Source organism: Gadus macrocephalus, chromosome 13 (assembly GCF_031168955.1).
Source record: "Gadus macrocephalus chromosome 13, ASM3116895v1".
In the NCBI taxonomy this organism is placed as follows: Eukaryota; Metazoa; Chordata; class Actinopteri; order Gadiformes; family Gadidae; genus Gadus; species Gadus macrocephalus.
The window spans coordinates 11,275,399-11,288,877 of NC_082394.1; the positions used below are offsets into that span (position 1 = coordinate 11,275,399).

At 44.3% G+C, this 13,479-nt stretch overlaps 1 protein-coding gene across 1 annotated transcript in view; it reads right to left on the bottom strand.

Annotated features, from left to right (window-relative positions):
• The window catches only part of lrig1 (leucine-rich repeats and immunoglobulin-like domains 1), a 28,088-nt gene extending 25,035 nt beyond the window's left edge, over window positions 1-3,053 (bottom strand). Inside the window, exon 1 of the mRNA XM_060069315.1 lies at window positions 1,868-3,053. Coding sequence (XP_059925298.1) covers window positions 1,868-2,106 — 239 coding nt within the window. The 5' untranslated portion in view covers window positions 2,107-3,053. The remainder of the gene's footprint in view (window positions 1-1,867) is intronic.
• Between the last annotated feature and the right edge of the window lie 10,426 nt (window positions 3,054-13,479).

The following is a 13,479-nucleotide window of genomic DNA, read 5'->3' on the forward strand; positions in this document are numbered from 1 at the left end:
TAGTATTGGCATGACACTACACGTTTTACTACATGGGAAATTAATTATGAAAAGCAGTTCAAAGCAGTATTCACTCTGTTTTGTCATATCTAGCAGACCTGAAACTTTACAAACTCTACTTCAATGTACATAACTTGCTCAAGGCACATGGGGGACACATTCAGAAACTACTGAAATACTTCACTATCTCGCAATCGTACTGAGCTGGCACTTTTAAAACCAAAAAGTCAAGGGCTTTCTCTCTCTCTATCATCTCTCTACTAATCTGCAAACACAAAAGGGCACTATCTCAAGTGGTGTGGGAACCTGCAACCTAGGTGTTTGGAAAAGATAATTCTAAAGCAATAGAGCAATTCCCTTTGACAACAATAAGATTGCGGGTTCTTAAATCTTGACCGATAAGGTTGCTTAAAACAATAAGGTTTGCTCGCACGCAGACTTGGAGCCCCTTAGGATCACTAATGTGCTCGCACATGCGGGCACAAATCACGTATATACACCGGCACAAATCACATATACACCCGGTTGAAACTCAGTTCTCTGATATGTGATATCAGACACTTGTCTGCCGCCTGGGAAGACCGAGGAATTGGTGCGTTATAGTGGCTACACTCAAAATGGGCCAAATGATACTTTTGTTTAATAGGGCAACTTGGACAAAACCATTGTGTGTGTTTTTACATGTCATTTTTGAAGATGCATGCCTTATTTCCCAGGGGAACATGAACTGACTACCATGGGAACCTAGGAGCCAAGCGAATCCTGAAGTATATATTTCTCATGGAAAGCAATGCGACATTCACACTCACACACGTCATCTATAGAAATTGTGTTGCCTCATATGTGAAAATGACCCCTGCTATAAAAGCACAATTGTCCCAAAGGATTCATGAGCCATACCAACCGCTGAATTAGATAACAGGGGGAAATGCTGCGCTATCTCTAAGAAAACTGTCATTCAGCCAGAGGGCCATCTGATTTCATGAGAGATCCGTGAAATGGCTCCTTAACTGGTTAATTCCCTACAGGAACCTGAAGGCTGAGGTTTAACTGTGGTCTAGTCTGGCCCAAGGACCCCCTTCTTAAATTGACAAGAAAATCTTATTTGTGACCTTATCGAAATCAAGCATTAAGACAAACTCCTACTCATAAATCGAACTCATGTAGATGGCATTCAACAGCTAGAAACTTTTACTTTCAAAGAGTTAACATTTTTTTATAATGTTAAATTTTGTCGTCTGCAAAGCTAGAGAAAAATATCAGAAGTCTTTGTGATGCCTGCAGGCCTACGATTTCTGCAAGATCCAAGAGCTTATTACACACAACAAAGTTTAAATAGACCACAAATTCTTATCACTATGGTATTTAGGGGAAAAGAGACCAATGTTATCAGATTGCTTTGGGCCAAGCATTTTAAACTTTGCAGTGGTGTAAGTGTTAATTGTAGTTCCAAAAATAAAGTAACTTTGGCCCAACTAATCAGGGGGAAATTGTGATGCATATACAATTTCTGCTCGTCACAGGTGTGTTTGTTAACTTGTATCCTACATTTGTATCAAATTCTGACCCGGTGTATGCATGGCGTAAGATATATAGTTTGGTATGAGGTAAACAAATTGGGGAAATAAAACACTTTCAATTGTCAAACAATCAGGCGAAAAGAAATTTAAATCAGTTGCCAGTTGTGTGCTAATGTCGTGAAGCGCTGATCGATAATACCTAATGTTTACATAAAATCTCTGCTGCTTTATTGTGGACCTTATTCAGAACTGTGCAACTGTGCGCCCCGATGACCCCCCCAGCACCACCGATATCCCGTTATGGGTTTGTCAATAAATAGGCTGAGGCAAAGACGCGCTATACTTACAAGGAAACTGTCCCAACTGGAAGGTCCAGCGGGATCGACGACCAGTCCAATTTGCTACAGTCCACCGAATCTCCAACGCAAGTACAGTTCTGCACACACCGTGCATCAGCACTCAGTCCCACATTGATAAGCAGTTGGAGCGAAAGAACTAAATAAAAAACATAATGAGAAGAAACAGTTCCAATTCGTTCCAGGGACGCCGCCATTTTGTATCCAGGTTTAATGGAGCGGCTACTCATCTCCCCTGTTATCCACAAATTGAAAAAAAAATACTGAAGATAAAGTACTTTTTTAAAAAGGCACCTAAAACACCTTCTTGTGTGAGCAAATTGTGTATAGAAACGTCCTAAACTACTAATTCAGTACTCGAGATCTTAGTCCAACTTTGCCAACGCGGGCTGAAACCAAAAAAGGTGATTCACAATTTGGCCAGCAAAAAAAAAAACGCTTCATAGAATATTTTAGGCGCCCCGATTTTTTAATCAAAGTTATAGGTGAATGTCCGGAACATGTTGGGGACGAAGTTTCCCTCTGAAAACAACGTTTGTCTCCCTGAATAACATCTTCGGTGACTGGACGTTGAGAACGGTAGAGGACACGCTACGAGACGGCTCCCAAAGTAACTGTTGATCAACTTTATGTTACAGGGAAAGTGTTGCCCGGACCGCCTCGGATGAGAGAGTCGATCCCGACTCGGACCCTGGTCGGTAAGGTAACTTCAGAAAATGTTCCAAATTGTCCAGACGATGTGAAATGAAGCAACAACATTGACGCAAACGCAATGTCAATACGAGCGCTGTATTCCGCGAAGCACTTTGCTCATCATGTCGAACAACTCCAACTTTTTACATACAAGCCGCCGCTGTCTACGTCTAAAGGGTCTGCAGGGTGTGCAGTGATCGGGTGCAGTCTGTGTGTTCAAATAAATCCCGGCGATCCGAGTATTAAGCAAATGTAGTCTCCCGGTCCTTACGTCTCCACCATGAGTTTTCCCTTCTTCAGTTACTTTCCTTTTTTCAGGCTGATCATTCCACAGTCCCACGTTGGATGCACAAGAGCGCCTTAGGTCCTCCCATTTACCTCTGCAATTGGCTGTTCAGATTTGAGGAGCGGGTTAAGCCCTGATCTCACTGGCTGTATAGGATTCTTTAGGCGTCGCAAAGTGCCAGAGCCAGTGACCGACTGTCACTCACCAGTCGTTGACCCCACCCATGTTTCCCACCCTGGGTGCGAAACCGCACCACCTCCTCTCACTCTCACTACTTCTTAAAGGGACAAAGACCATCACAAGCCACCACGTTTTAGTTTCTCGTTCCCTCGTTATGAAATAAATTATGAGAAAATAAATGAGCTCGCACACTGGATAAAGACAAGCGATAAAACAACCAGTTGGTTTCGCCTGATTTAAAATTGGGGGAGGTTTGTAAAAGTGTATACTAATGGGTGTGATACTTAATTGATAAACTTTCTTTGAATACATTTTATTTTATTTTATGGAAAAAATAGCTTATTTTTTTTAAGGTTATTTAAACTGTAGCCTATATTTGAGAAAACAACAAGTTTTTTATGCTTATTGGATATATTGTTTAAATCCAATTCCAATAAATACATCTATTAATTCTGTATATTGGTCAAACAATACATAGTAATAATTGTAACGAAATAACAAGTGTGTAACATGTGCTGAAATGTTTATATATGCATATGCAATAAACATAAATCCATAATAAACGACACATTCAAAATATTTTGGCTGCAATCACGCAGTAAACAAAAACTTTCTTGGAATTTACTTTCCCAGAAAGTATTTTACAAAACGATTTCCTCTCATTTGCATGTGTGTGTGTGTGTGTGTGTGTGTGTGTGTGTGTGTGTGTGTGTGTGTGTGTGTGTGTGATGTGTGTGTGTGTGTGTGTGTGTGTGTGTGTGTGTGTGTGTGTGTGTGTGTGTGTGTGTGTGTGTGTGTGATTGTGTGTGTATGTGTGTGTGTGTGTGTGTGTGTGTGTGTGTGTGTGTGTGTGTGATTGTGTGTGTGTTTGTCTTCTCCATGACTTTATTGGCAGTCATTTCTCTCCTGGGGTAAAGTCTATATTGCTGAGTAGATTCAATAAAACCAATATACCTATTTATTCAAAATCATAAAATGCAACAGCATTTTCCGCTTTAATATGTTACATGTGGAGTGTCTTATTAATGCAAGGCAACGTCTGCTTGGTTGCGCATAAACAACTATCTGTTTATAAGTAGGGCTCTTATACATTTGCATTTGTAGTGTTTTTTTCACACATATGCATGTGTGTGTTTTGAGAGGGGCACACCACTACATTGCACATACACACTGATCTTTGCACCATTTAAGTGTGCCCCATAATGGTCTCATGATAGCACATAATTCTTCCCAAATGGTGAAGTCATGTCCGCTCGTTGTCTCAGAAATGCACATCTGTGATAAATCGATGGGGGCCCCTTCAGCCACTTTGGGCCCTGTCAGCCACTTGGCCCCTGTGAACACAATGTTTTTTTTTGTTCCCATCACATTTCTTGCCCTGGCATTGACAGATCATATTGATTGACTTCAGAGACTTTGTCAGAGTTATTGCCATCACTTCGTGTTGGGATAAGTCCCAGAATTCAATCCAATTAATCACAGTGGTGAAGGAAGGTTGATGGTGTCTCTGAGTGTGTGTGTGTGTGCGTGTGCGTGTGCGTGTGCGTGCGTGCGTGTGTGTGTGTGTGTGTGTGCGTGTGTTTGTGTGCGTGCGTGCGTGCGTGTGTTGGGGGGGGGGGGGATGCAGAGATATTCACACCTGGATCACTGCAGGCAGTTCCGCAGAACCATCCCCTGGTTCCCTTTCCAATGAATTGAAGTGGGTTTCACGTTGCATCATGGGTGTGTAAGTGTACACGGTAGCCCACAGGTGAGGCCCTGAGCCTTGCACACAAGCACAGGAAAATATCTGAGCAGCAGGGCCCTGTTAAGACATGACTTCATGCGCGATGGAAATATTAGTCGTTGGAACGGACCAAAAAAAATAACATTGACATGCTCTTAAATATACTAGTTGTTACATTAATAAATGTATTTATGTTTTTATGCGCAACAGAAGTTTGGATGGAGATATATTCACTGGTGTTGAAGAAAATACAAAAATCTTAGCAGTATTAACTTCTGAATATGTGTGTTTGTGTGTTGGTCTCAATTGATACATTTATTTAGCCAAACTTGGGCTAATATCTCTTATATCTGGTAATTTTACTTTATTTTCGACATGGTGTAATTATGTGATATTATACCTCACCATTAAAATCCATCTATTTGTTTATGTGACATGATTGCAATCCATCTGTGTGACTAGTGACTAGAGGACTACAATAACAACTATTCCGGGTATGCAGCCCTGGATCTGAATGCTTCTTCAGAAGATCTGGCATTTGGATCAGGTACTTAGGTGGTATATTCTGAGACCACTGTTGACATGTCTTTTAATGTGATTTATTTGGTGGCCTACTTGCTAGGAATGACTTGGCACACAAATAACTTTTGTGTTACTAACACTGAAGGCAAAATACCAGGCTATACCATACCAATACTAGGCCTATTTATCTTTGTGCACACTGTTCGGTTAAAGCAAGCCTGAGCCAGTTTCCAACGTCCCTATTCACTGAGTGAGTGACCACCTGCTGCTGATAACTCATTAGTCTGCTGAACACTGCAGCAGGGATTCTTCCTGTGATTAGTTTCCTCATTCTTTTATTGATAACGCAATTAGGATTTGATTATGTTGGATGCAAATGAGAAGATAAAATTACCATTTAACTTGATATTATACAAAATGGAGGTAAATGAAGTGGTCTGAAGCTTAAACTAAATCCAAATAGCTCGCATTAATTAGGTGAGTGCTGCATGCACCGCTCAACTAACTACTGTTCTTCATGAGTTTTATTCTTTCTTTCTAAATTTCTTCTTTATTATTCTCTTCAAACATGGGAGTCAATGGGAGGACGGCGGGAGTCAATGGGAGCCGTACATTGTCCAGTAGATTTATGTTGATCCCATCTTCAGTTTACTTCTTCCACCACCTCTTTTTGATAGTTCTCCTTTATCGCGATAGTCTTCTCAAGATTGTTCGTTATCTGGTCTACTGTTTTGTCACATGCCGTATCCAAATCTTTTTGTATTTCCTCATAAATTTTACCTTTCCTTACGGCCCAATCAAAATTTTCTTGTATGTCCATAGACGACCAAATAGCGATTAAAGCATTTGTTTAGTTTATCGACCACGGTTGAATTGTACTCTCTTGAGCACTCAATTTGATGTGACATTTGTGACGTCTGTAACGTTTGTGGTGCCCAACGGGGCCCAGCAACTTCAGGGAGACGTGCGGGTGCCGGCTTTTGGGCACCAACAGTAGGCGCATTTTAGTTGGAATAAACAGAACTGGTGCTAGACCCGGCAGTGGCCCGGCACCATGCTAGTGGATATTAGGTAAGTGTTGCGCTCTATCGCTTGCCGAATGCAAAAGTCGGCAACGCGCCAACACCGCGAGAGGAGTGGAGTTGATACCACCCTGCGGTATAGGTGCACCAGCTTTTCTGTTTTGCTTGTTATGGAAACTTAGCAAACAGATTAGCCAAGACATGTCTGACATGTTCTCATGTTCATGTCAACAAGCGGCAGCTATTAATAAGAGCTGCACTGGGACTTGAAGATCAGAACTAACCCCAGAGCTGGTAGAGCACACCAGACCAAGTCAACACCAAATCAAGATCCACCTGAAGACAAACTAAACCAAGGCCAGACCAAGGAGCACCTCAAGCCCAAACAGAAGTCCAGTAAAGAACCATGGAGCTCAAGTTCCTCCTCTTGGTGGCCTTCATCTTCTCCAGTGGCCAGTGCCTGGATACGGACCCCTCCTCGGACTTAAACGCCGAACTGACCGTCTGCCAGCCCGACAGCTGCACCGTCATCAGCGAAATGTCCGCCATGCGGGAGCGTCTGGCGGCCATGGCCCGCCCGCAGGATGGCCTGCTGGAGAGCGTCCGCTCCCTCAGGGCGGAAATATTTAATATTTTCAACCTCACTTTCTACTACAGCACTCACTGCATTTTCTGCAGGAAATGCATTTTCTAGTTTATTCATATTATTTTATCTGTGAATGTTGTGTTTGCAACTTTATACTAATATTTGATTTTATATTTATATTATCTATAATACATTTTAGTAGACTGAATATAGTGTTTGCTTTTAAACATATGGAATGTCTCTTTTTGAAGAATGGAAGAAGATAAGCCTAATTTGTAATGTAAAGGAGGTAGGGATGATGACCTTACCAGATGAGATGAGTTCTTATCTTTGTGTGTGTGAGTTTCTCTCTCTGTGTGTGTGTGTGTGTGTGTGTGTGTGTGTGTGTGTGTGTGTGTGTGTGTGTGTGTGTGTGTGTGTGTGTGTGTGTGTGTGTGTGTGTGTGTGTGTGTGTGTGTCCACTCCACACACCCACACAAACCCACACACATGCACACACATGTGCATGTGTGTGCATGCATGCCTGTCTGCGTATCAATATTCCTTAACAGCAACCATATTTGAGTGGCCACAGCTGGAGTGGAGGGAATACTGTGTGAAATGTTTAAGCAGCTGAAGTTATGGTCTTGGATCCGGCTGGAAAATCAGAGAAGATCGTTATTCGAACAGTTAGATACGTTTGGTTGTTATTTTGCCCCAAAAATCCCCCCCCCCCCCCCCCCCCCCCCCCAAAAAAAAAATGTGATGTGTTTGAAGAAGTCAGAGAGAGAAGCCTGGAGCGATTCATCACGCCCGTCTTACCACCATCTTCAAACATAAGCCATCTGCTCCAGTCATTCATCAGCAATAAAAAAAAAAAAGGAGAGAGAGGCGTGAAAAAAATGTGGTGGTGGACTCAAGGCCCAGGGATGGCCTGCGGCTGTTTCTTGTGGCAGCGTGGAGATGCCTTGCTAATAGGAAGCAGAGACAGGCTCAGGGGTCCCTTTCGATAAGGGGTCACTTGCTAAGTGGCGTGATCCCCGGTTCGGCCTGGGAGAAGCGGACGGGTGAATGGCGCAAAAAATTCACAGGATGACAAATGCAGACAGCTTGAGACGGCAATGCAGGCTTTGAAGGCAGTAAGGGTGTCAGTGGGCAAGAGGCCAAGCCCCATAGTGTACTTGCACACATGCCTTCCCCTGAAGACACCAGTCATTCACTCACTCCTTTGGTGTTGTCCTCATAGGGGGACGACATGTGAATAATTTACAGGGGAAAATGTATTTGGGAATGATTGCCCTTAAAACTTGGCGACAGGCTGCCAAAGTCTATTCAGGGATTGTTTAAGCGAGAAATTCAGCAGGGTCATGATCCACAGAACGGGTTAATAAAGGAAGCAGAAACAGGAACTTGAACACCGGCTTTCGGCTTCTCAAACGTGGATCTACCTCTTTCTCCTTCTTTGCTCAACTATGAAGTGCGTAATAACATTTATTACACACATTTCTCACCTGCGCTTTGTTTAATGAGGAGGGTGAATATCCACGCCCTGCCAAGTTCCTGTCAGGAGTCGGGGCCGTTTGCAACGCTGCTGCGCCAGCCAAACAACGGGTGAAGAGAGACAACGGCACCCCCAAGCCCCATCTCCTAGAACCTGTTCGGGTCACGGGGATGGGCGAGGCCGCGTACTCTTGGCCAACTTTTCTGTTGATCCAGTCCCCCACCTCGAGTGAAGGTACGCATTGTTAACCGCAAGCCCACAACACGGTCGTTCCTATCCAATTCTTTTCAACAGGTGTTTACCTGTGTCCACATCACTCACGTTCTCGCACTGCTGCACACAGCCGCCGAAAAGCCATTATTCTCTGGTTGACTAAACGTCTTTGAAAGATGGGCCGGGACTGGGCAGAATCTCTTGTATATTTGGCCGTGCTTGTTTTATTAGGCCTTGTCAATAGAATATTTCATAGAAGAAGCGATGGCCTGGAACAGTTTTTGTTCTCTGCCAGCGGAGGAATGTGCTTATTTGAGGCTCTTTGAAAAGATGACTTCTGCGTACCACGGCAGGCACGGCTAAGCAGCGCTTTGTCTCTGTGTTTTTAGTGTGAACGCATTATTGCCAAGGAGGATTCCAACTCGCTCTCGCTCTCTCCTTTCTTTTCAGCCTCTATCTCCCAGGAGAAAGGGTCAAACACAGAATTTTCTTTGCATAGAATTTAGATTACCACAGTTCCACACAGCATTGTTGAGCCTGATTTGCAGTTTGTGTACAAAGACCACAGGTGTGCTTAAAGCTATTATTAAAATGTTCTCCGGCTGAAGCCCTGCCAGAGTTTCCCACTTGGTTCACCACATTTCCTGAATAAACCAGTGTGTTTTAGACGCAGTGACTCGCACAGTGGCTTCACCACACGCTTGTTGTGGGTGGCTTAATTAGCGGGCCAAGTCACAATGACCCTCCCTTGGTAAATGCAATTACGCCGTCAAAGAATCCATCAAGGCTTTAGGGGACTCAATTTATCTGAAAGTAACTGGATCCCTGTTTACTTCATGGTAGAGCATATAGGCTTCCCTGTGTTTGTCAGTCTACGTGTGTGTGTGTGTGTGTGTGTGTGTGTGTGTGTGTGTGTGTGTGTGTGTGTGTGTGTGTGTGTGTGTGTGTGTGTGTGTGTGTGTGTGTGTGTGTCATATATGTTTACAAGAAATTCTTTAAACGTAATTACTTTATCTTGAGAGTATCAACTGTGGAGAAATGGCAATTAAATGGTATGTTAACTGCCAACATGTGTGTGTTTGTGTGTTTGTGTGTGAGTGTGCGTGTGCGTGTACATGTGTGTGTGTATGTGAGTGTGTGTGTGCCTGTTGTTTCAGTGCCTTCTATTCATAGGGACCAGCTTAGACAAACAGGGTTAGTCAAGGTTATCTGAAAAAAATTAACTTCTCGCTTAACTTCTCATTTGCTCAACCATAACCATTACAGTGCTGCAGTAATTAGTTTTAATTCACCATTTATTGCAATATTTTTTATCCATTACTGTGTAATGTTTCATTAAGACTCTGGAACCTGTATTGCTGTAAAAAAAAAAAAAACTAGAATTGAATAGCCCTTGAATAACTCTTTAAAGTAAAACTAAACTGAAAGCTGAAACACAACGTGAAAAACACTGTGTGTGTCTTAAAAGACAAAACCGCTAACATTCCATCAGTGAAAAGAATCGACCCAAATGAATCAAACGTTCTTCCTTTATCCTTTTATAGAACTTCTCACTCTCCCTCTCTCACTCTCTCCCTCTCTCCCTCTCTCTCTCTTTCTCTCTGGTCTCACTGTGAGAGGCTGGCTTATTAGTGGAGGCTTTGGGAGCACTTGTGTCACTACGTCGAGAACACAAAGAGAGAAAAGGAATCCTCATCTCCTTTGCTCTCTCTCTCTCTCTCTCTCTCTCTCTCTCTCTCTCTCTCTCTCTCTCTCTCTCTCTCTCTCTCTGTGTCTTTTCCTCGGAGGTCCCCCTTTGCTAGCCTGACAAAAGTATAGAGCCTGGGTGAATAGGGGTGGGGTGGTGACAGTGCTGAATGGGTCCAGGAGGAGCGGGAAGAGGGTGGTGGGAGGTGGGGTGGTAGGGGAGAGAGAGAGAGAGAGAGAGAGAGAGAGAGAGAGAGAGGGGGGGGGGGGGTGGATAGGTGGGTGGGGGGGCTCACTCATGCAGAGAGCTCCCAGATCCTCTATACCTGCCCTGGAGAGAAGAAGGGCCAGCTGCCTCCTGTGGGACGTTTCCCTGGGCTCAATAGGGACCTTGTGAAAGGAGCCCGGACAAGCTCGCTGAATACCAAGAGAGAGAGAGAGAGAGAGAGAGAGAGAGAGAGAGAGAGAGTGAAAGAAAGAGAGAGAGAATGAGAAATGGAAGTTAGTGAAGGATGGAGAGAGGAGGTGGAGGGGGAGGAGGAGGAGGAGGAGCGGCAGGGCTTGGGTTTGCTATAGACCATCGTTACGGCCCCGCTGGGGCCCAAGTCCCCAGGGTTTTGGCCCTGAAGAGAGGAGCAGTGTGGATTAATCAATCATAATGGAAATTAGGATGTCATAGTGAAGTGGCCGCCGCAGTCCATTATTTGTCCAGTTCAAAGAGAACGAGAGTGGCTCAAATTAAACCAAGCTTGACTAGGTCGCTTCTGAAGCTGACGAGCGTGGAAAATGATTACTTGAAGGGCCCTTCCCACTGGATGGTGCAGAAGTGGCGTCGTGTTGTACTGAGGGATCTCTGTGTGGCAGGTCTCCCATGATAAATGATTGCTGCTATTTAGCATTTTTATTTTCAGCTCATGTTTTTGTGCTTTGATAAACTTTCAGAGCCAAGCCCCCCTTCATACCCTCTCTCTCCCTCTCTCTTTCTATCCCCCACTCTCTCCTGCTCTCTCTTTATATCCTCCACTCTCTCCCTCTCTCTCGCTGTCTCTTATCCCCAATTGACTTTCCTTAGTTGGCCAAAGTGTTGCCTTGCTCCGCTATTGCTGTACTCACCCACCATGTGTGTGTATGTGTGTGTGGCCGTGTGTGTGTGTTTGTTTTCGTGTAAGGGAGGTCAGAGCCACAATCCACATGGGTGCTGTGCTACTCTTCTGAACTGCTAGGCTGTGCTCTATTTCTTTATGCTCTCTCTCTCTCTCTCTCTCTCTCTCTCTCTCTCTCTCTCTCTCTCTCTCTCTCTCTCTCTCTCTCTCTCTCACTCTCCTTTCTCCCTTTCTCTCTTTCTCTTTCTTCCCTTTCTCTTCCCGTCTCTATGCACCTTCCGGCCTCTTGTCCTCCATTGCCTCCTTCTTTTCCTAATCAGCCTCAGCCCCCCCCCCCCTCCCTCCTCTTCCCCCCGACACCCCACAATACCTCAACACTTTCCATGCCAGCTTCCCCCCCCCCCCCACCACGCCAGGCCCCTAGGCCTCGGTTGCTGCTAATAGGATAATGGCTGCCATGTTATGCACACTTAAGTCCCACAGAGTAGCACTCGGGGCACTGTGGCTGTGTGTGTTACTGTATGCGTGTGCCTGTGTACATGTTTACGTGTGTTTGTATTATGAGGCCTTCAACCATGCTGTGAGAAAGGCGTAAAATGTATACTTCATTTTCCCCTGTGTGGAATTTGTGGTGAGCAAAATTTCAAAGATATGACCACAGTTTAACTTCACTGGGAACAAATCAGCTGTAACTGCCACGGAGCAATACTACAGCCCTCTGCCCCCGCCCCCCCCCCCCCCCCACTCCCATTCTCTTCATTAGACAGGCTTTGCCGAATGTCCAGCTGAGGCCACTTGAAACGGACCGTGGGCCCTTTCAAAAACAGGGGGACCCTGAAAACCCTCATCTCCCAAAAGACCTTCGACAGCTCCACCATTCATCTGTCTAAATGGGCCCTGGGGCCCGGGGCCTTTCTGTACTGTTTAACCAGGAGCTTTCAGACCTCTCAACAGGTTTAAGCCCGGCCTCAACATCAAGGCTTATCGAGCTTAGTCCAGCTCACAATCTGTTTTTGCCTGTGGAGTTTATTGCAAGATTTCTACGCAGAATGCGGTCAAGACAGGGCTTTTAATGAAGGGATTTTAATCACTTGCCTATTGTCCATAAAACGTCCGGAAGCTTATCGTCCAGAGACCCCTTGAAACTGTATTTTTCAATAAAATAAAAAACACGAATTCTTAAATCCCTTTAAGCCCTTTCTAAGTTATTTATTTCATAATAATGGCAATCAACAGCCTGAGAAACTGAAGATTTCATGCTATAAATATAACAATATAATATAAATGTAGTATAACTTTGAGAATTGTGTTATACAACTTTAATTTGAAAAAGTTGGCGAAGGAAAAGCAAAGATGATGTCACAACAAAAGCGCCAGTTGGACTTTTTTGAGCTATCGCCAGATTCCAAAGGTGCAGTGTAAACTGCCGAGCAGATGTTTTCTGCTCGCAAAGCACGCCAAGTTCCTCCTCTAACAGAAGAGACTTCTCGCCACACATCTCTGCTGTGAAAGCCTGCTAAACCCATCGGCCTCCTCTGTTCTGTTAAACACTGTCGAATGAAACAGCCGTAAACGACAGGTATGGGAGGATAGAGGAAACAGAGACAATAAGAGCGATGCAGAGAGGGGGCCAGAGACAGAGTGAATGAGGGAGGGCGAGGAAAAAGGGGGAAAGACAAGAAAGTATGCTTGGCAACTAAATATCTTTCATCCACTATTGCTATAAAAGCCTCAAATGAAGAATAAAAGTGGAGCGAAAGAGAGTGACTCAAACCCCGGCCTCAGGTATCTGGAGGCAGCTGGAAGAGTTTTGAACGCTGGCCGCTGGACAGAAACCGGAGCGTAGCGTGTACCTCGGCTTTGTTCTCTGGAGGAATGTCAAAGATCAAGCAACCAAACGCTCTGTTCTGAGCGCTGGTGAACACATGCCCGAAAACATGCGCACACACATACACATCATACGAACACGCACACACCAGACGCACGCACACACACACACACAAACCTTTGGTTTGATTTTATGCTTATGCTTTTTTTTTATGCTCATTCTTAATAATAAAACAATGTAGCCGTAACGCAAACCAAATCATTACAACAATTCTATTA